General features: G+C 35.8%; 1 protein-coding gene across 1 annotated transcript in view; it reads right to left on the bottom strand.

Moving 5' to 3' along the window:
• Positions 1-21,217, bottom strand: part of Sugct (succinyl-CoA:glutarate-CoA transferase) — a 694,122-nt gene that overhangs the window by 97,996 nt on the left and 574,909 nt on the right. Inside the window, exon 13 of the mRNA XM_026387616.2 lies at positions 2,048-2,111. Within this exon, the coding sequence (XP_026243401.1) occupies positions 2,048-2,111 (64 nt within the window). The remainder of the gene's footprint in view (positions 1-2,047; positions 2,112-21,217) is intronic.

The raw sequence follows: 21,217 nt of genomic DNA, 5'->3' as shown, positions 1-21,217 counted from the left end.
CAAATTTTTACTCCTCACACCTCAGATAGAGCCCTAATATCCAGAGTATACAAAGAACTCAAAAAATTAAACAATAAGAAAACAAATAACCCAATCAACAAATGGGCCAAAGACCTGAATAGACACTTCTCAGAGGAGGACATACAATCAATCAACAAGTACATGAAAAAATGCTCACCATCTCTAGCAGTCAGAGAAATGCAAATCAAAACCACCCTAAGATACCATCTCACTCCAGTAAGATTGGCAGCCATTATGAAGTCAAACAACAACAAGTGCTGGCGAGGATGTGGGGAAAAGGGTACTCTTGTACATTGCTGGTGGGACTGCAAACTAGTGCGGCCAATTTGGAAAGCAGTATGGAGATTCCTGGGAAAGCTGGGAATGGATCCACCATTTGACCCAGCTATTGCCCTTCTCGGACTATTCCCTGAAGACCTTAAAAGAGCTTACTACAGGGATACTGCCACATCGATGTTCATAGCGGCACAATTCACAATTGCTAGACTGTGGAACCAACCCAGATGCCCTTCAATAGATGAATGGATAAAAAATGTGGCATTTATACACCATGGAATATTACGCAGCACTAAAAAATGACAAAATAATGGATTTTGCAGGGAAATGGATGGCACTAGAGCAGATTATGCTTAGTGACACTAGCCAATCCCTAAAAAACAAATACCAAATGTCTTCTTTGATATAATGAGAACAACCAAGAACAGAGCAGGGAGGAAGAGCAGGAAGAAAAGATCAACATTAAACAGATACACTAGGTGGGAGGGAAAGGGAGAGAAAAGGGAAATTGCATGGTAATGGAGGGAGACCCTCATTGTTATATAAAATCACACATAAGAGGTTGCGAGGGGAACGGGTAAATAAACAAGGAGAGAAATGAAATACAGTAGATGGGGTAGAGAGAGAAGATGGGAGGGGAGGGGAGGGAGGATAGTAGAGGATAGGAAAGGTAGCAGAATACAACAGTTACTAATAGGGCATTATGTAAAAATGTGGATGTGTAACAGATGTGATTCTGCAATCTGTATTTGGGGTAAAAATGGGAGTTCATAACCAACTTGAATCTAATGTATGAAACATATGTCAAGAGCTTTGTAATGTTTTGAACAACCAATAAAAAAAAAAGACTATCCAAATTTAAAGAAAGTGACTAGGAAAGAGCTTCCAGAAGACAACAACAAAAGTTATATCCTAGCTAATTCCATTCTCCTCTATAAGAAGAAAATAAATTATAAATGTATGCTTTACATACCGTCTAGAAAATAAAGATAAAATGAATAAGAACATGGAGTATTTTTCCTGCAATGCCCAAGGGAAAGAGACAACAGATATGAAAGGTGATGATTTTATAATGAAATCAGTCAGGTGGGGCAGTACACTGCTCATAAGCTCTCACTATAGTTTGGTTGAATCACCCACCAGGAACTTCTGAGAGTGGGCATAAGGCTCCTAACAACCAGGAAGAGACCACCTCTGGAAATGAAAACGTTGGCATTTTGACTTAAGCAGCAGTCTTTGGTGAGTTTGTCTGGTATGAGTCAACTTTAAAAAATTCAATCTATTCTGGGTTTAATGAAAACATTTAGTTTCTCGACTTGCAAAGCCAAGATCCATACCCTAAACCACAGTTCTGAAATAAAAAAGATCATTTCTCTCTCCCCTGTTTTCCTTTCTCATTCTCATATGAACCCTACTATATTTCTTAATATGTGCAATATTTATTATTATCTATCAGTTGGTAATTACATAATGTACTTTTGTGTGTACATATCTACACAAAACAGAGTGAGGAAATATAAACATTTTTTGTCACTGAGGCAATCAGACATTCCACAGAGCTAAGACACAGCTCTGTGGTCTCAGTATACATTCCTATGGTCTGGTCCTAGGGTTCCCATTTTATCCAGAATTATAAGCTTGGATAATGCCTTCATAAGTTGTTTAGGGAAACACTAGGTACCTGCAGGAAATAGCATGTAGGACAATCAATGAAGGACAGTGTCATGGAAAATAACAAACATTTTCAAACCTGGGACTGAAATCTTCCCCACAGTTGGATGCTTCATTTCCATAATGAGGCCATTGTGTAGCACCTTAAAATGGAAAAACAAGAGAAAAATAATTTATAACATAAAACTACTTTCAATCTTAAGATATGTTGGTGGCTACATTGAAGGAAAATATTGTAAAATATAGAGATGTATAAATTTTCATTTGAAAATAAATATTCAAATTCAATTTCTTCTTATTATCCACCAAGTAAAACTGAAAAAGACCAGAAGATCCAAGAACTAGAAAACCACATTTGTATAAAATCTTCCCACTCTTAAAAAAATGTTATTCGCTCTTAGACATAGTGGATGATTCTTTCCAGCACGATCATCTATGTATGCTCCTTGAATATTAAAACTCAGTCTTTTCCTGCATAATTTCAATGGCAGGTGAGCCAAGGTCACTACAGCAAGGCAGGATGGGGGTCCTGAGACCAGGGGAGCCCATGGGGGTGGCAATGAATTCTTAGAAGTGTATTCAGGGAAGATGTGGGGAGCCAGCCCAGTTTGAAAGCTGAATTGGTGTCCAGGAGGCCCAGTGACTGCTGGAGATGGAAGGACACAGAAGTATAGCAGCAAAGCCAGGTGACTGGAAACCCAGAAAAAAACAAAGTTGAATTACTGGAAGCAAAATGTTTTATGATATTTCAATGCTACAAAATTGCTTTGTTTTGTTTTTTATAAACAATTGGGGGATACATGAGTATACTATGTCAAAGAACTTAATATCTAGTAATAGATCTTCAGCAAGCCACATATCAGCAATTTGCATATAAATTGTATTTGACCTATACTCTCAACCCAGTGAAGGGCTGTATGTGCATCTAAAGGATAAAAGTACTTCAGTGGCTCAATAAATTTATGGACCACAATTTCACTGCAAAGAGTAATAGTTGAAGGTATTGTGTAGCATTTTGAGCTTCAGGTAAAAGCAAGAAATGCCTATCCACATTCTTATTATAACCTCTTCACAGAGAAAAAGAAATTGGAAGACAGAAGCTAATAAAAATGTTTGTTTTGCTTTGCTTTGTTTTTTCCACTTGGAAGACTCAGTAAAAGAGGTCAAATTTCAAGGGTTTTATTCATTCTAATAATCTTTTGTTATTGTTGTTCTATGGAATAAGTTATCAATAATATAACTTCATAGATGACCTTTTTAAGCACAGAACTACAACTGTATTATGGCTCAATATTCTGATTTCCACTGTTTTCTTTGGGAATGGTCAGCACTTTGGGGGCCATGCTCTTTAAACAACCATGTCACTCTCCCTCATTGAAGATGATGCCACACACCATATGGAGATCTTTTCAAGCAATGCCTTGCCTCATTTTTGGGATCACCCAAGAGCTGGCCAGAGAAAATTCTTGCCAGTGTTAGAACTGTGCTATAATTTAATTCTGGTGTGGCTCGTTCTCAGCATCCACCCAGCACAGCCTCCTTCTGCATGACGGTGGGGGCTAAATGCCAGCGGGAGGTGCTAAATCTCAGTTCTACTGAGGACAGGAACAAAAATACCAAGCTAAATTTCACTCGAAACAATTATCTGCACACTGAATCATTCTTCTCTTCTCGTATCTCTGTTGCCCTCCTGACTACCTCTTTGTAATAACACTGCTGTGCTACTCACAAAAGACAAAAGTGAGTGTTCTTAGCTAAATTTAACTTAACTGATAGTGTTGAAATTAATTAACGCTGAATTTTAATCATGTAGCAAATGTTAAGTGTCAAACGTGAAAGGGTAGTTGGTAAAGGTCAAGGGACATATGTCAAAGTTTTGCTAAGCAAAAGCTATCTGCAGTTGATTGAAAATTTCGACAGAAGCAGTGCAAGGAACTGTACTTCCTTCTCCCCTACCCTGATTATTATCTGTATGTAATATTTTCAATATGAAACTTCAGCCTTATCAATTCTTTTGCATCAAAAACCATTCGGTTTGAAGTAAAACTATAAATTCTTCTTATGTTTGACCAAAGAAGTTGATTGCAGTTTCTCATTTGCTGTAGAATGAGCGCAACTATGAAGCGAATGAGCTGCTGCTCTGAGCTCCCATCTGCAAAAAGAACTTTTTATTCAAAGTCTGAGGTTAATAAGATTCCATAGGCTTTCTTTGTGAATCGGGTCAGATCGTGCCAGAGCACAAGTGAGGCTGTGGCAGTGCTGTCTCAGGAAACCAGTACTGTCCCTGACTAAGACTCAGAATCTTGGGAAACTCGCCAGCCTCATTTGTAGAGAAAATTCTATTCTGCTTAGTAACATTTTTGAGTATCTGAGAACCCAGGAGGTCTGTCCAAATCTCAACAAAAATCTCTCCTGCTTTATTTCAGGCACATTGTCACACCCAAACGTCACTGGAAATGGAAGGACTACCTGCTCCCACAACCTGCAAAATATTTCTTTCAGAAATATTTACCTTTCTTTTTCTTACCCAGTGAATGCTCCAATTTCCATTTTTCTGACCACTAACAATGGACCAGGGACCTGATCTTTAGGAACCTTGAAATACAAATTTTTCCTTAGGGTGAATTTCATGATTTTAGCCTCAGGGCACTCCTTGTTGCACAGATACTTCAAAATTAGGCAAGAACCTTCCCTAGAACTCTATATTGAGCTTTGTCTATTTGTCAATCAATGTCTCTGGATTATACTGTTTTCTCCTTCCTTTTTACTTCTTTTATTCTTCCAAGATCTTTCATGGTTTGGTAGCTCTTCTAAATTTCATTTCTTCTCTTCAAAATTTCAAAAGCCTATTCTTGACAAGAATAGAATTGTAGATAGTGCACTAACCTCTTTAGCAAAGTATCAGGCCTATTTAAAATAAGGACTCTCTTTCTTCCTCCAGGGTTTTACAGATTGACAGCCTAATAATAGAGTCAAATGGTAATGTATTAATGATAGGGAGAAAGAGTAAAATGTATACCTTAAAGTGATGTGGGAAATAAAAGTTTAAATAAAAGTAAAGGAGTCTTTTTATAAAGTCCTATGGCAGGAACAGCAGAAGAAAAAGTCTGTAATATAGCACTAGCAAGAAAAAAAAAGTGCCATAAACAAAAATTGATCTCTCTGTATGGACAGTGAAAATCTTTATTAAAAGCAAGCTATCTAGTTCAAGACTTATGTCTTTACACATATCATAACCAAGGTAATTCTATCAATGGCACCAGCAACAATGCACAAAAGAGAATGGACAAATCCATTCACTGTGAATAGTCATTTGACCTATTCATTCAATTCAGTAAACTCCATAACACTGTTATGCTAGGCACAATGGAAGGGGTAAGTTCATTCATCTTAGCAAAAAGATGAATGAACTTATACTAAAAGTGTCTGCAATTAGAAGAGAGTGTAGGGAATAAGAGACTTGATCCAATTTTTACAACACAATTTAAAGTCCATAATAAAGGAGCAATAACCAGTAAGGGCCAAGTAATTCACTCTGCCTATATTGGAAGGAAGTTAAATGACCTAGGTCAAGGAGGTCAGTAAAGGCCTCTTTACTGGAACAAAGATAATACCGAAATTAAATATTGAGATTAACACTACAAATAATAAATCTAATAACAGCAGCTACTGCACAACAAAACTCCTGAGAGATCAGGCATTATATTAGGAGCTATTTACAATTGTTTGATTTAATCACCTCATTAAGCAGACAAGGCAGGAATTAGTATGAACTCCACTTCTACTGAAAATGTAAAGAAAGCTTAAAGCAGTTAAGTCCTTAACTAAGATTTCACAATTAATAAGTAGCATTATAGATTAGGTATGCCTGTCCCTCAGTGCTTAGCCAGATTCCTGGCAGTTGGAGACAGTCAAAGAAATGGACAAGGATGATTTGATTTACCATGAAAATAACTAGCTGATGTGGTCACTGCTGTAAAACAAATTAGTCAATTCAGTGTGGAAAGAAAATCAGCCAAACGGATTGCTTGGCACCAGGAGGCCCAATTAGTTAATAAACTGAACTGCTCCCTTGGAGGTGGCCAAGGATCCTCTGGCACTACACATACAATTGCTGTGAAAAGAGAAGGATTTGGGCCTACAGTAGCTCAGATTTTGAAGGGGACAGACCCAGCAGGTGATGTTGGGCAAGGCACTTAAGTTCTCTGAGGTTCAGAATTCTTACCAGTTAAAGAAAGGATAATAACATCTTTTTCTAAGGAGTTTGAGGATTAAGTGAGATGACAAGTGTATAGTGCTGATCATAGGCCAAGCTCCAGGGTAAGCTCACAGGAAGGGGTGACTGCTTTCACCACTGTCAGTAGACTGGGTCAATCTCTGGATCTTCCAAGTAGCAACTGTATGGCTTTGGGGCACATTCATATATTCATGCAACAAATAGATTAAGTGATTAACAGTAATGACTTAGATTCATACAAATGTGCCAGGCATTGTAAAGAGCTGAGAAAAAACTAGGTCACCAAATAAGCAGGATCCATGCCCTCTGAAAGTTCACAGCCCTGTATGGGAGATATTTAGTTAAATGTATTTATTAGTCTGTTACATAACAATATCCATTTTGTCCTTTGCTATATGACCAGAGCATGACTGTTGTCTATCACTGTCTGATAGATGCTTAATAAATATTTATTGCATTTAAAAAAATTAAGTTGGATTAACCAGGTAAGTAGTAGGTATCTCTTTTCAGTCTCATTATTTTATAGGGGTGAAGGAAAGTCTTCTTTGTTTTAAGCTTTTAATAAATCCCTGGAGTTCTCTAGACATGAAATTGCTTTATGAATTTCCAAAATATATTCATTTTCAGAAACTTAGTTATCAAGTTCCAGTGCTGCCTTGCAAATTCCAATGTATTGATGAACAGTGTTAGTAGAAAGCATTTTTTTATCTTCCCAATTTTAAAGGAAATGTATGTAACGTTTTATCATTTACTATACATATTGTAGGCATACTTTGTTAAGAAATCCATTTTTAGTTTGATGAGAACTTTTGTTTTAGATGTGTACTTTTAGAAAATATTTTTATCCATCTACTGAAATAATCACATTTTTTCTCCATTAATATGTTAACATAAAAATTAATACATTTTCTAATATTTAACCAAACTTACATTTCAAGAATAAACTAATTTTTAAGATGTTTTGTTTAAAATTTTCTTGGATAAATTTTCATGAATGATATTGACCTGTAATTTTTCTTTCTTGTATTGTCCTTGTTTGGTTTTTGTATCTAAAGTAACTATTTCATAAGTGAGTTAGATAACCCTTCTTTTCTAATTTTCTGAAAGTGTTTGTGAAAGGTTGGAATTGCTTGGTCTTTCCATAACTAGAGGGAAATTGTTTTTAAACCACCTAGAGCTGGTGCTTACCTGGTGAGATTTTTAATAATTAAAATTATTTAATTATTAATTAAAATTTTTATGGATAGGACAATTCAGATTTTTCTCTTTCATCTGGAGTAAATTTAAAAAACCCAATTTTATAGGAATTTTACCATTCTACTAAGTTGTCAGATTTATTGTCTTAAAATTGTTCAATATTTTTCAACTTGAGAATAATGAAATCTTTCTGATAAAATTTTTATTGCTAAAAAGTGACTTGCATAAAGTCCCATAATGTCTAACATTATGAAAGGTATACTAGTTGTTTTTTTTTTTTTTTTTTTGGTATGGATTTTCTTCATACACTTTATGTCCATACAGTCAACCTTTCTGAATTTTAAGTCTTAAGTATGGCTCTTGCAAACAGAAAATTGTAGGGATTTGTCCTATTATATCTTTCCCTTTTAACTGGAGAACTCACTTTGTATGAATTGGGATTACAGATCTGTTTTAATTCATTTTAGTTTTTTTTATTTGGTGCTTGTTTTTTGCCTCACCAAAAAAAAAAAAAAATTCATCTTACCTTGGTGAAGATTGGTTGAGATTGTTTTCTCACTTTTAATAGTTTGGAAGATAGAGACTCCATATTTTAACTATTCTTTTTCTCTAGCAATTTTAACTTCCATGCTTAACACAATAAAAAGTTAAACAATACCTATCCACTTATCCCCCTACCAACTTATATGATAGATGTTTGCAAATTTTATTGGTTCCCAATTTTTTTAAAGCCTTAGTAATTTTTTCTCAGTGTGACCAGGCAAAAAGGGAAACATTTGTTTAGTATATTAATTTTGTTTTATCAACAATTAGTGAAAACAATATTATTTATGCCTTAACTTAGTAGTCATTTGAAAAAAGTAATATATACAAATTAAAAGAAAAAAAATAACATTTTTATTTCTTTACTGAATTACCACAATTGCCATTTAACAGCATAAGACCATGCTAGGAACTGAAAAACTTGTCAAATCTTAGAATAAAATCAGCTATTTCAATCATTATTTCTTGTTTCATACTGATTTTCTCTTGGTACTTGTTCTTTTTCATAGCAATATATTTTTAAAAACCTAGTTTGCCAGATATGTCATTGAAGGGCTGGAGGGGAAGCTCACCCGTATAACAGTTGCATATTTAACATGAGAAGCCCTGGGTTCCATTCGCAGCACAAGAAGAGAAAAAGTCATTGAAAGGCAAGCAGTGCGGCTCAGGGTTAAAAGTGAGCTGCCTTGAGCTGGCCTGCTATGCTGTCACTAACAGATGTTTCCATTTTTTCCTAGAAAATGAAAACATCCTGTGGGTCTCCTGCTTGTTCACTGGGATGCCATGGACACCTCAGGATGCACTTTGGGAACTATAGTCACATGCTATTGAGTTCAATATATATATATTTTTTTAATTGAAAAATTAGACACTGTCATACAATTTTTCAAAATCAATGATATTTAGCTTACTTCATGTTTTCCATAATTTTTCCTCACTTTTTTTGTTTTTAATTTTAGGTATTTTTTCGGGGTTATATTCCCTCTTCCTGGAAAATATAATTTAGAATTTCCTTCGTCATCTGCTCATAGTAAATTCTCATAGTTGTTATATTCCTGAAAGTTAGTTTGTTTGTCCTCTGTTCTGAAAGAAGTTTTACTGATTATACATTTCTGAGCTATTATTCTCTGTTGGCAGATGTTACTATTCCACAGATGCTATTATTCACAGTTGTTCTCAAGAAGTCAGCCACGAGTCTCACTGTCATTGCTTTGTAGGTAATCCATATTTATTTCTCTGGCTGGTTTAAAAATCTTCTGTATATCTTTGGTTTCCTACAGCTTAACCACCATCAGACTAGACCTCAATTTTCCTTTCTTTAATTTATCACATATTTATTTAATCGAGTTAGTCTTTAGGACTTTTTGAATTAGTGGAAATGTGCCTCTAAAAATCTGTTCTTTCTTTCTTTCTTTCTTTCTTTCTTTCTTTCTTTCTTTCTTTCTTTATTTATTTTATTCTTAGTACTGGGAACTGAACCCAGGGGTGTTTTACCACTGAACTATGTCCCCAGACCTTTTGAGTTTTCATTGTGAGACAAAGACTTGCTAGGTTGCTAAAGCTGGCCTCACCCTCCTGGGTGACTGGGATGGCAGGCATGTGCCACCTCACTCCAAAAATTATGAGAAATTCCCAACCATGTTCAAATATTGCCTCTAATCTCCCTAGCCTTTCTAGCAAATTCAATTACATTTATATTAAACATATATTAATTATATATTAGACTTGATCATTCTGTATGTCTCTACATCCCCTATATTTGTGTTCTCTGTATCTCTGAGATGAATTCTAACTAAAATTATTCAAGTCTATGTCCCAGACCATAAATTCTCTCTTCCACTGTGTCCCTTCTTCTACTGTGTCTAATATTTTATTTGTCTGCTGTATGGTTGTGTTTTATCCAGAGATGATTTGCATTTTTTTTCCAAGTGCTCAGGAAAATAGGACCAAAATAGAACCACATCAAATTAAATTTTCTGCTTGAGCATTTTTGGGCCCCAAGTGGAATTAATTCCTGCCTATATGCAGAACAGTAAGTTTATGGCTAGGCCATCTCATGGGAGAATTTCCCTTTATATCTTTCCTACAAGAGCCAAAGTCAAAAACAAGTCAGAATCTCTATTGCTTCCCTCTTCAATTTTCAGTGCAGGTTTTAGAATGTAGATTTAATTTTTTTATTCTGTTTGATTTTAATCTAGTTCATCCACTGAGAATACTATCTGTTGGATGTTCAAGCTTTAGTCTGAATTCTGTATTTAATCTCCCATCTATTATCCATCTTCAGGATAGTCGTTCTGTCTCAATTTCTTATGACTCATAAAAATCTAAGTTCTAAGACAAGGAGCAGAGAGTGCTGATTGCAGCTTATTCTCTGTGTAATGCTTTCTACACATCTCTGTACCAGTGGATTGTTCTAGTCCTCCATACTGTCAGGAACAGAGGCCCTCCAGATATCATTGTGTTCTCTTTATATTATATTTTTCAGGTTTAATTGGAGGTTCCAATATTTTCCAAGATTAGTTAGCCCAGGAAATAAAAAGAATAGCAACTATTAAGTAAAATAGGAAAAATAATAAAACCCAGGGAAATGTAAAGATGATTTATGAACTTTAAAGTCAGGATATTAGAAGTCCAGACTTACATCTTCAATTCCATCCTCCTTGGCAGTGGGGCCATTAATTAAATTATCCCAGAACCAGTTGCTACAAACTTTGGTGAAAGCTGGGAAAAAAACACTCTTTCCCCTCCAGCACAGGAGCCTGCAAAACTCTGCAAGAGGAACCACTCCAAGAGGGGATGAGCAGAGCAACTGTGTGTGCTGTCTTCACCTAGTGAGAACCATGTAACTCCTTCATTCTTAGGTATTCTCCAATTGCCTAATGAGAAAACTGTGATTTTTGCTTAACTCTAAAAAAAGGTCAGGAGGGTTCAAATGTCTCATCTTCCTGGTTGGTAATAGACCTTTTTTCCCCCATAGACCCTAAGGTTTCTAATAGAGGTTTAGGAGTCCAGACTGAGGGGCAGAAGCCACCTATGTTATTTAGTAAAATAGCTCTTGGTCCTTTTCAAAATTCATTGAAGCAAACTTTTTTTCTTACTAACATTCATTTATTGATCTAGAAATTGTCACTTAAATATGAATCAGTGCCAGCATGAATCACTCTCATCTCTTGGGGACCAAAGAAATGAAGGAATTTGAAGAGTAAAATATTCCGTTGGACGAAAACATGGTGTGACCAAAGAAAAGTATGTGGGCTCTGAGTGAGCATAGCATTTGTAAATTTTGAATCCAGCTGTAATAAGGCATGTCAGGGTTAGTCTAAGAAGCATGATGAGAATAAAGGGCAGGGCTGAGTGTGAAAGGATGGTCCCTGGCACCTGCCTTCTACTAAGGGCAGCAATTAGCATTCTCTGTCTCATTTTATCTGCACAGAGGCCCAGATTGCTTCTGTTTTTTAGAAGAAGACATCATGAGTAGAAGGGGAAAGTTTATGATGGCAGAGGCTACCATCTTTCTCCTACACTATACTATCTAAAGTATTCAGTGCCTTTTCCCACTATGCTGAGATTCTAGTGTTCCTGACATGGCGGGAGTCGGGGGAGGAGGGGACACACACATAAGGAGAAAGGAACATTGACAACACCAAAGACTCCACATGATTGCCATTAGCACTTTGTCGTTTCTCCTGCAGGCACAAGTGCTGCCTAAGAAAGTCAGGTATAGTAAGATATAAGTTATATTTAATATATGTCTTCCTCTTTGTCTCCTTGATGGCAGTGTGCTACATATTCTATGGAAGTTAAATCTTTGGAATCTAGTTGCAATAAGGCATCACCTTATTTGGTATAGTAAAGCTTTTCTTTAGAAAGTCCACAGAAATATGAGGGACAGCATAATGTAACAAAGCATTAACATCTGCACATCTGCTTCCTTAATTTCTTCTTTAATAACATCATACATGCCAAATATGTTTAAGACTCTTTATCATTCGTGATACAGTATGATATAAGTTTAACCAGGAAAGATTTTCAGCATCAGGAAACCACAGAGGAAATGATGTCACAGCACACACAAAAAGATATCTGAATGGCCTCAAACAGAGTAGCAGTTGATAAATGTGCCAATTACTCTGTCTTCTACCCTGAGGAGGCAATGTCACATGTTCACTTTATTTAAGTCATTCCAGAGAAACACAACCACCCAAGAGGCAATCAGGTGACAGTCCAGTGGCTACAGATGGATCATGGGTCCTGTCCACTATAATTCTCCTTGAACCTGATTAATCAAAAAAAAAAAAAAAAAAAAGAAGAAGAAAAAGAAGAAAAAAATTGCTCAGGTTCAAAGAGAGAATAAACTATGAGAGAATGAACTGTGATGGCAATTAACATGTTTCTAAGACTTAAAAGCTCTAAGGCTGTGGTTCTAAAATTCAATACATTCTGTCTTTCCATTTAACCTTTTGTTTTGGTTTTCATGGGAATTTGTGTTAGGCGGGAAATGCTTTGCTCATTGCAACAGATGCATGTTTGCTCCAGGGAAAGCGATAAGGAGAACTATTTTAGGAAAGAGGCCACGTGACTCAGTGTGGGAAGATAATATTGATAAATATGAGCAGGTCACGATAACCTTGTGGACTAGTGACCCTCTGGATATGCCAAGAGATATTATCATCAAGAAAAGGCTGAGTCTTGTATAAAAAATTTTGGCTTGAATTAGATTGTGGAGCAGAGGGATAGGGATGGTAACACATAGAGACTGAAACTGAGAGACATGAGCCCAGCTAAGAGTAAGGCCTGGGCCTCTAGACATTTGTGTTTTACTGGCTGACTCCATTGTAATCTTGTGTCATCAACCTGCCTTACTGGCACATTTTTTAGCCTGTATCTTCAGGGCATTGTCACATCTTCAAGAAGCTGCCAGAAGAGAGGTTGCTGCTTCTGCCTGCTTCAATGTGGTAGGAAACACTGCCTCCTAGCTCCTTGCTGTGCCATGTGTCTTCCTATTTATAATCATTTATAATCATGACATATGACTCTATCACTTTGGTTTGGACATTGGGCTTCTGCTCACAGTGAAATCTTGCCTTAGAACTGTGTCCTGTGGCTAAAGACACATCTTGTTTAGGGCTTGAATCAAACCTTATACTGTCTGTAACCATTTGAATAATAACCACCTAAATATATCAAGTTCTAATCCCTAGAATTTGTAAATGTTACTTTATTCAGGAAAAAAAGTGTTTTACCAACAGCATTAAATTAAGGATTTTAAGATACTAAGATTCCCCCAGATTCTGGGGGTAGGACTTAAATGCTATGTCTAAGAAAGAGGCAAGAGGCAGCAGACTTTCAGAAGAAGTAGCAGCAATGTGACCAGTGGGACAGAGAACAGAATTAAGGACACCTAAAGCTACCAGGTACTGAAAGAGGCAAGGAAAGATCCTCCTCCAGAGCCTTCAGAATATGCCTGCCAACACCTTGATTGGGACTGCTGGCCTCCAGAACCCCAGTGAATAAACAGCTGTCACTTTAAGCTATTCAGTTTGTAGTAATTCATATAGTTCCTAGCTCTTGTTTTACACTCAGGAACTATAATCCTCAGTTTAGTTTATGTACCCCCAAGTAAGCAAATAAGCCCCCCTTAGACAAACAGAAACCTTGCCCAGTATGGTAATCCATAGGGGATGCCAACTTTTCTTAAGATAGGAATAATTTGAGCAACAATTAGGCTTAAGTAAACTACTAGATGGTATTTTATCCTAATTGTTTTCACAAAGAAATATAATGGTTTTCATCTTATATTTGCAGTATTTTGGAACTAGCTTTGCCACTCTCAATCACCTAGGAGAAACTTAAAACCAAATGCTGTTTTTATATCAAACCTACCTTTCTTCCATCTGAGTGATTTGTTTATGCAGATACTGAATTCCTGCACAGGTTGGTACTGTGGGGAAATGTGTACTATGCAAATGCAGATGCCTATGATCTTCACTCTTGATTCATTCAGTAGACCCTATTACTGTCTGATGACTCCTAAATATTGATTTTTCTCAAGTTTTTGTCTCAAAATATGAAGGCATGATTTACAAATGCTCTGTTTTGTTTTTTGATTTTGTTTTTTCCTATAACATAGGAGCACTCAGAAACTAAACTAAGGAGATAAGGTATAAGTATTTCAGAAATCGTGGTCCTATCTGGAAGCAGCATTGATTCACAGAAGGAAAACTGAACAATTTTGGTTCTGCCACTAATCGGATGAAAGGGCTCAGGCAAAGTTTTTTAACCTCTTCGGACTTCAACTTCCACACTGTTAAAAACTGTGCTAATAACTGATCTACCTCATAGTCTTGTTAAGACCACTTTAAGCTAAACACCCTGACCTCTCAAGGTCCATAATGCCACCCCAAGGTTCGTTGTCATCCTACAAAGAAGATTGAAAAACTTACAGATTTGGCATACGAACCTATATTTATAAATTTTCAGGTAAAGCTGAAGGATCTGAAATCTGGATCCAACCTACACATGCTAAGAAGCAGCTATTCTCTTTAGCTGTGGTATGTGCTTTCCTATTTTCCATAGACTCTGCCATACCCTTCTGGGCACTCATGGACTTTGTCTGGTACCTATAGACATTCTGTGACTTTTATAGGATAAAGTGCAAACTTTTTAGCATTGGCAAAACCCCCTCACATTCTTGGATGGGACCACATTTTCCACTCCATCTCCCCTAAATGAGGGATAGAACACTAATTCCTAAGCATCACATTTTTTTCAAACATCCTTGACTTTTAATGTGTCTACTCCCTCACTTGCATACATGTCCATATGTTATGTTATTCTTTGAAAACATGTATCCTGCCCAACTCTTGTGAATGGCACACTTTTGTGAAGTTTTATTTGGCCAGCCCAGAGCAATTCAGTGCTACTTCTTTTAATCTTACACACATTAAAGCATTTATCACTTGGGTTTTCAATCAGCTTCGGATATACAGCTCCCAACAAATGAGGCTATGAATATTTAATTTTATATCCTAGCCTCTAGAATAGTACTTTGTATACAGAAGTATTAGTGTTAGCTAAAAATAAAAAAATATGTTGACATGATTATCCACTGTTTGACATATAGTAAATGCCAATGATTTGTCTTCAGTTAGAGTAAATAGTATTAGATATCACAGACTTGAGTTTAATATGAATGAACTTCACTTTTGATCACATCAAAGGAGAAAATATAGCATCATACTGTAGTGACTAAGAATGCAGACTCTGGAGTCAAACTTTCTAGCTCAGCTACTCGCCAAATGCTTAATGTCTTCCAAGTTTCTTTCCAAATAATCCAACAATAAGAATTCTACTTCATTCAAAGGTAGTGGAGAGGATTATGTCGATATTTATAAAACTCAAAAAGCATTTGGCATAATGCATTAAATTAATTCAGCTGAAATTTCTGTTGTCATTATTTCATTACATAAAACATTTTTCAAGAAGTCTCTCTTGTGTAAAAATCCCCCACTGAGTAGACCTGTGGATCAGCATTATAGTGACATGGCTATATTGGGAAGTCTCAGATTTTACTAACATAAATACAAATATAAAAATATAAAAGTTGCCAAGTTCTCTTTTCCCACAGGTGGATCTTCTTCTGTCAGGAAGCTTTTCTTCATTTTAAGCTTCAAATTAGTCTCATACAAATAAACTCAAAGGAAAGCCTAGTTTAAAGTCAAACCATAAGTTACTATGTGCATAAACTACCATGAAATATCATCTATTTACAGTATTTGTATATATGCAAATTCTTAAATTAGGGCATGATTTTCAAGGCTAAAAAGTGGAACATAATTTTTACCTTGAAGGTGAAAATGTAAATTTCTATCATTTTGAAACGGGTTTAGTCACATATATACAAAGAATGTCAAAAAAAGTTACCCTTACACCAAATATTCCTAATTCTATATCTCTTTTCTAAAGAAATAATTTTTAACAAGTAAAAAGACTTACATAAAAAGTACTCATCTCAGCATATCTGTAGCATTATTAAATTGCCTTCATATACATATTGTAGAAAAATCAATAAATAATAATACAGACACATGATAGAACATTAAGGAGATATTAAAATTTATGTTCACAAAGTTGTTTAAAAACAGAAGAAAGTCACTAAAAATGCAGAATACAAATTTATATAAACAAGATAATCCTAAATGCTAAGAGGAAAAAATGAAAGGAAATATATTTTTCTTATTTTGTACATAGATACCTAGAACTATAATGTTCTGGGTAGCCAAAATTCTCTTTCTGCCTAGAATAACTAAATAATTCAACTTTATGACTCATGAATATAGTCAGCCATGGTAGGGGCGAGGAAACTCACCCCTCCAGGCTGGAGACCCCTCCCACCAGGGTGTCAGGGGGAGCTCTTATAGCTCTGCAGCCAGGGTACAGGGGACTTGCTCCTCCAGGCAAGGATGTTCCCAGTAGCTAAAATTCTCTTTCTTTCTAGAATAACTAAATAATTCAACTTTATGACTCATGAATATAGAACTGAATGAAACAAGTTATATTAAATTGATAGCTCCATTGTTTGTGAAAGATCAGGGTTTGAAAAATTCAGTTCATATCATAACTGGATGGCCAGTTTGATAGAAACCATGCCTATACGGAAGGATATGGTCCTTTGTTGCCGAGCCTCAACAAGACATCAGAGATGAAAGATACAACAATGTTTTAGGTGCAACAGTCTTAATTTGTAATTAAATGGAGTATATGATTAGAGAGTGACTATAAAGGCCTTTGGATTTATCTAAAGGAAAACTGCTTGCATTGTTACAATCTAGTCCAGTAGGCTAGATTTCATTGCTGAAAATGAAAGACGCTTGGCAAACAGTTTCCAAAATCCTACAGCTTTATATCAACTGAGACTAGGGAACCAACAACTGTGTCTTAGAAATGGAAAAATAAATTTATACCTCTTGGATAAGCTAAAGAATAACTTCCAAGGGACAATAATAATAGATTTCCTGCTAAGGAAATCATGACACCTTTTTATTTAGCATGGAAAAGTATACTGTGGAAGGCAAAAAGGAAATCTCAGAGGTCAGGAGATCCTTGAATAGAGAAAAAGTTACTGCCTAGGTTAATGGTGAGCAAAGGGGTCACTAAAAATAACATGATACTATTCCTGCTAATATATTATTCAGCATTTGACAGCCCAGGGGGCTTGCCTATTTCTCAAAACACGATATACATAGTCAGAGTAGACTTTTCAATCACACACTACTGTCTCGGGAGCCTTGCTTAAGTAGCACATTCATTTTCACCTGCCATGAAAGTGTTGCACCCTGCTTGTATATCATTATTGTTTGCTGTTTTCCTAGTGTGTAGTTCTTTGGCTATGGGTACTAACTCCTCCCCCAACAATTGCTTTTGTCCTCACATGAAATGCCTATTCCAAATAGCACCCATGAATTCAATTACACTATCCTCATGGTAGCAGTGAGACAATTGATTGCCAATATTGTCCAAAATAAACCTGGCAAACCAGCTTCACCTTCACCTTGTTCCAAGTGCAATATTTCTCCATGACTTACTCGACTGAAACAACATGTTCACCTTTATAAACATCTAAGGAAGTATTAGTGCCTGAGGGAAGCAGATTAAATACAGATTAGGTAATAATTGCCAACATTTAGTGGCCACCTACTGAATGTCAGGCATCATATCATTTCATTTCATTTCTATTGGTCCCAGGGTACTAACAAAGAAACTGAGGCATAGACAAGGTACATAATTTGTCAAGGCCACAAAGCTAGTTTAAGTGGCAGAATTGGGATCTGACTTGTAAATACCAAGTGCCAAATGTCTCTTTCCAATTCTATATTGTCTTCTAATTACTGCCTTCTTGATGACCAAGATTTCTATTATTTCACCAGGAGCTGCTTACTATTCTTCTCTATAAAGTTCTATATTCTCTTGTTCTTTCTTGGGGTACCTTGTCTGAAAAGAGAATGGATCCTCAAAAATCAGGGCTGTAAGAGCATTTGAAGAAGTAAAAATATGAAAAATCCAATTTCTCCATAAAAAGAGTGTGGAACTCAAAAAATTCATAGTAATTCTGGAATCTACAGGTTTTATTTTAAGTCTGATGAGAAACAAGCTTTCAATGTAGGTATAAACAATTAATTATAGAATTCCAAAAGATTCCCACTAAGAAATATACAAGCTAAACATGGAGAAGGAAAGGGAAGGGAAAGAAAATGAAGGGGGAAATTCTGTAAGTGAATGCTTGAAAAAGTTATAGGAAAGGAGAGATTCATATTGCTGGATGTCATTTATGACCCTTCGTGTGTTATATTGAACACCTATAGGTAGAATTTTGTTTAAAAGGAAAAGTGAGCAAACAGAAACTCTAAAGATTAAAAAGAGGTGAAGGTTTTAAGCCAGTACTTCTCTACCAGAATAGAAAACACACTGTATCATTTTGATATTATAATTCTAAGAAGAAGTTTCAGATAATACATGTTTAAATGTCTACACTAAAGATGCAGTTTTCATGTGTTCATTCCCTCTTTTGTTCATTAAAAAAAAAAATGAATGTGGTGCTGAGGACCAAACCCTCCAACTGCCTTTCTTTTTTCTTTAATTGCTTTTATTTTTAAAATACATGACAATGGAATGCATCACAATTCTTTTTTTTTTTTTTATTGGACATGATTTACAGTAGAAGGGGTAGAGAGAGAAAAGGGGAGGGGAGGGGAGGGGAGGGGAGGGGGGATAGTAGACAATAGGACAGACAGCAGAATACATCAGACACTAGAAAGACAATTCTTATTACACATACAGAACATAATATTTCATATCTCGGTTTGTATATAAAGTATGTTCATACCAATTCATGTCTTCATAGATGTACTTTGGATAATAATGTCCACCACATTCCACCATCATTGCTAACCCCCTGACCCCTCACTTTCCTTCCCACCCCTCTGCCCTTTCTAGAGTTCCTCTATTCCTCCCATGCTCCCTCTCCCTACCCCACTATGAGTCAGTCACCTTATATAAGAGAAAACAGTCAACATGTGTTTTTTTGGGATTGGCTAACTTCACCTAGCATTATCTTCTCCAATGCCATTCATTTACCTGCAAATGCCATGATTTTAATCTCTTTTAATGCTGAGTATTATTCCATTGTGTATATATCCCATGGTTTTTTAATCCATTCATCTACTGAAGGGCATCTAGGTTGGTTCCACAGTTAAGCTACTGTGAATTGTGTTTCTATAAACATTGATGTGGCTGTGTCCCTTTAGTATGCTCTTTTTTATGTCCTTTGGGTATAGACCGAAGAGAGGAATAGCTGGGTCAAATGGGGTTCCCTTTCCATTTTTCCAAGGAATCTACATACTGCTTTCCATATTGGCTGCACCAATTTACAGTCCCACCAGCAATATATGAGTGTGTCTTTTTCCCCACATCCTCGCCAACACATGATTGATTGTCTTCATAATGGCTGCCATTCTGATCGGAGTGAGATGGTATCTTAGAGTAGTTTTGATTTGCATTTCTCTAATTGCTAGAGATGATGAACATTTTTTCATATATTTATTGATTGATTGAATATCCTCTTCTGAGAAGTGTCTGTTCATGTCCTTGGCTCATTTATTGATTGAATTATTTATTTTTTTGGTGTTTAGCTTTTTGAATTCTTTATATACTTTAGAGATTAGTGCTCTATCTGATGTGGGAGGGGTAAAAATTTGCTCCCAAGATGTAAGCTCTCTATTCACCTCACAGATTGTTTCTTTTGTTGAGAAGAAACTTTTTGTTTGAGTCCATCCCATTTATTGATTCTTGGTTTTAATTCTTGCACTATAGGAATTTATTAAGGAAGTTGGAGCCTAATCCCACATGATTAAGGGTCTACTTTTTCTTCTATTAGATGGAGAGTCTCTGGTTTAATTCCTAGGTCCTTGATCCACTTTTAGTTGAGTTTTGTGCATGGTGAGAGATAGGGGTTAAGGTAATATCACAACAGACACTACAGAAATAATTAGAAATTATTTTGAAAACTTATACTCCAATAAAATAAAAGATATTGAAGGAATCAATAAATTTAATAAGTCATACAACTTGCTCATATTGAATCAGGAAGATATACACAATTTAAACAGACCAATATCAAGTGAGGAAATAGAAAATGCCATCAGAAGCCTACCAACCAAGAAAAACCCAGGACCAGATGGAAACACAGCCAAGTTCTACAAGACCTTTAAAGAAGAACTAATACCAATACTCTTCAATTTATTTCAGGAAGTAGAAAAAGAGGTAGCACTTCCAAACTCAATCTATTAGGCCAATATCACCCTGATTCCAAAACCAGACAAAGACACATCAAAGAAAGAAAACTTTAGACCAATATCTCTAAGGAACATAGATGTAAAAATTCTCAATAAAATTCTGGCAAATTGAAAATCCCATGTACCATGTACCGTGTACCATGATCAAGTGGGATTCATCCCAGGGATGAAAGGTTGGTTCATCATAAAAAAATCAATAAATGTAATTTATCACATCAATAGACTCAAATACAAGAATAATACCATCATCTCAATAGATGCAGAAAAAGCATTTGACAAAATACAGCACCCCTTCATGTTCAAAACACTAGAAAAACTAGGGATAACAGGAATATATCTCAACATCATAAAGGCTATCTATGCTAAGCCCCAGGCCAACATCATTCTAAATGGAGAAAAATTTAAGGCATTCCTTCCTAAAAACTGGAACAAGACAACGATGCCCTCTTTCACCACTTCTATGTAACATAGTTCTTGAAACACTGGCCAGAGAAATTAGACAGATGAAAGAAATTAAAGGGATACGTACAGGAAAAGAAGAACTTAAATTAGCACTATTTGCTGATGATATAATTCTATGCCTAGAAGACCCAAAAAGCTTCACCAGAAAACTTCTAGAACTAGTAAATGAATTCAGCAAAGTAGCATGTTATAAAATCAATACCCATAAACCAAAGGCATTTCTGTATATCAGTGACAAATCCTCTGAGAGGGAAATGAGGAAAACTACCCCATTTAAAATAGCCTCAAAAAAAGTAAAATAAAATATTTGGGAATCAACTTAATGAAAGAGGTGAAAGATCTATATAATGAAGACTACAGAACCCTAAATAAATAAATCAAAGAAGACCTTAGAAAATGAAAACATCTCCCTTGCTCTTGGATAGGCAGAATAAATATTATCAAAAAGGCCATACTATCC

The sequence above is a fragment of the Urocitellus parryii genome, chromosome 3, assembly GCF_045843805.1.
Source record: "Urocitellus parryii isolate mUroPar1 chromosome 3, mUroPar1.hap1, whole genome shotgun sequence".
Lineage (NCBI taxonomy): Eukaryota > Metazoa > Chordata > Mammalia > Rodentia > Sciuridae > Urocitellus > Urocitellus parryii.
Note: the sequence above shows the minus strand (reverse complement) of the source record. Positions and strands in the feature narration are given on the sequence as shown.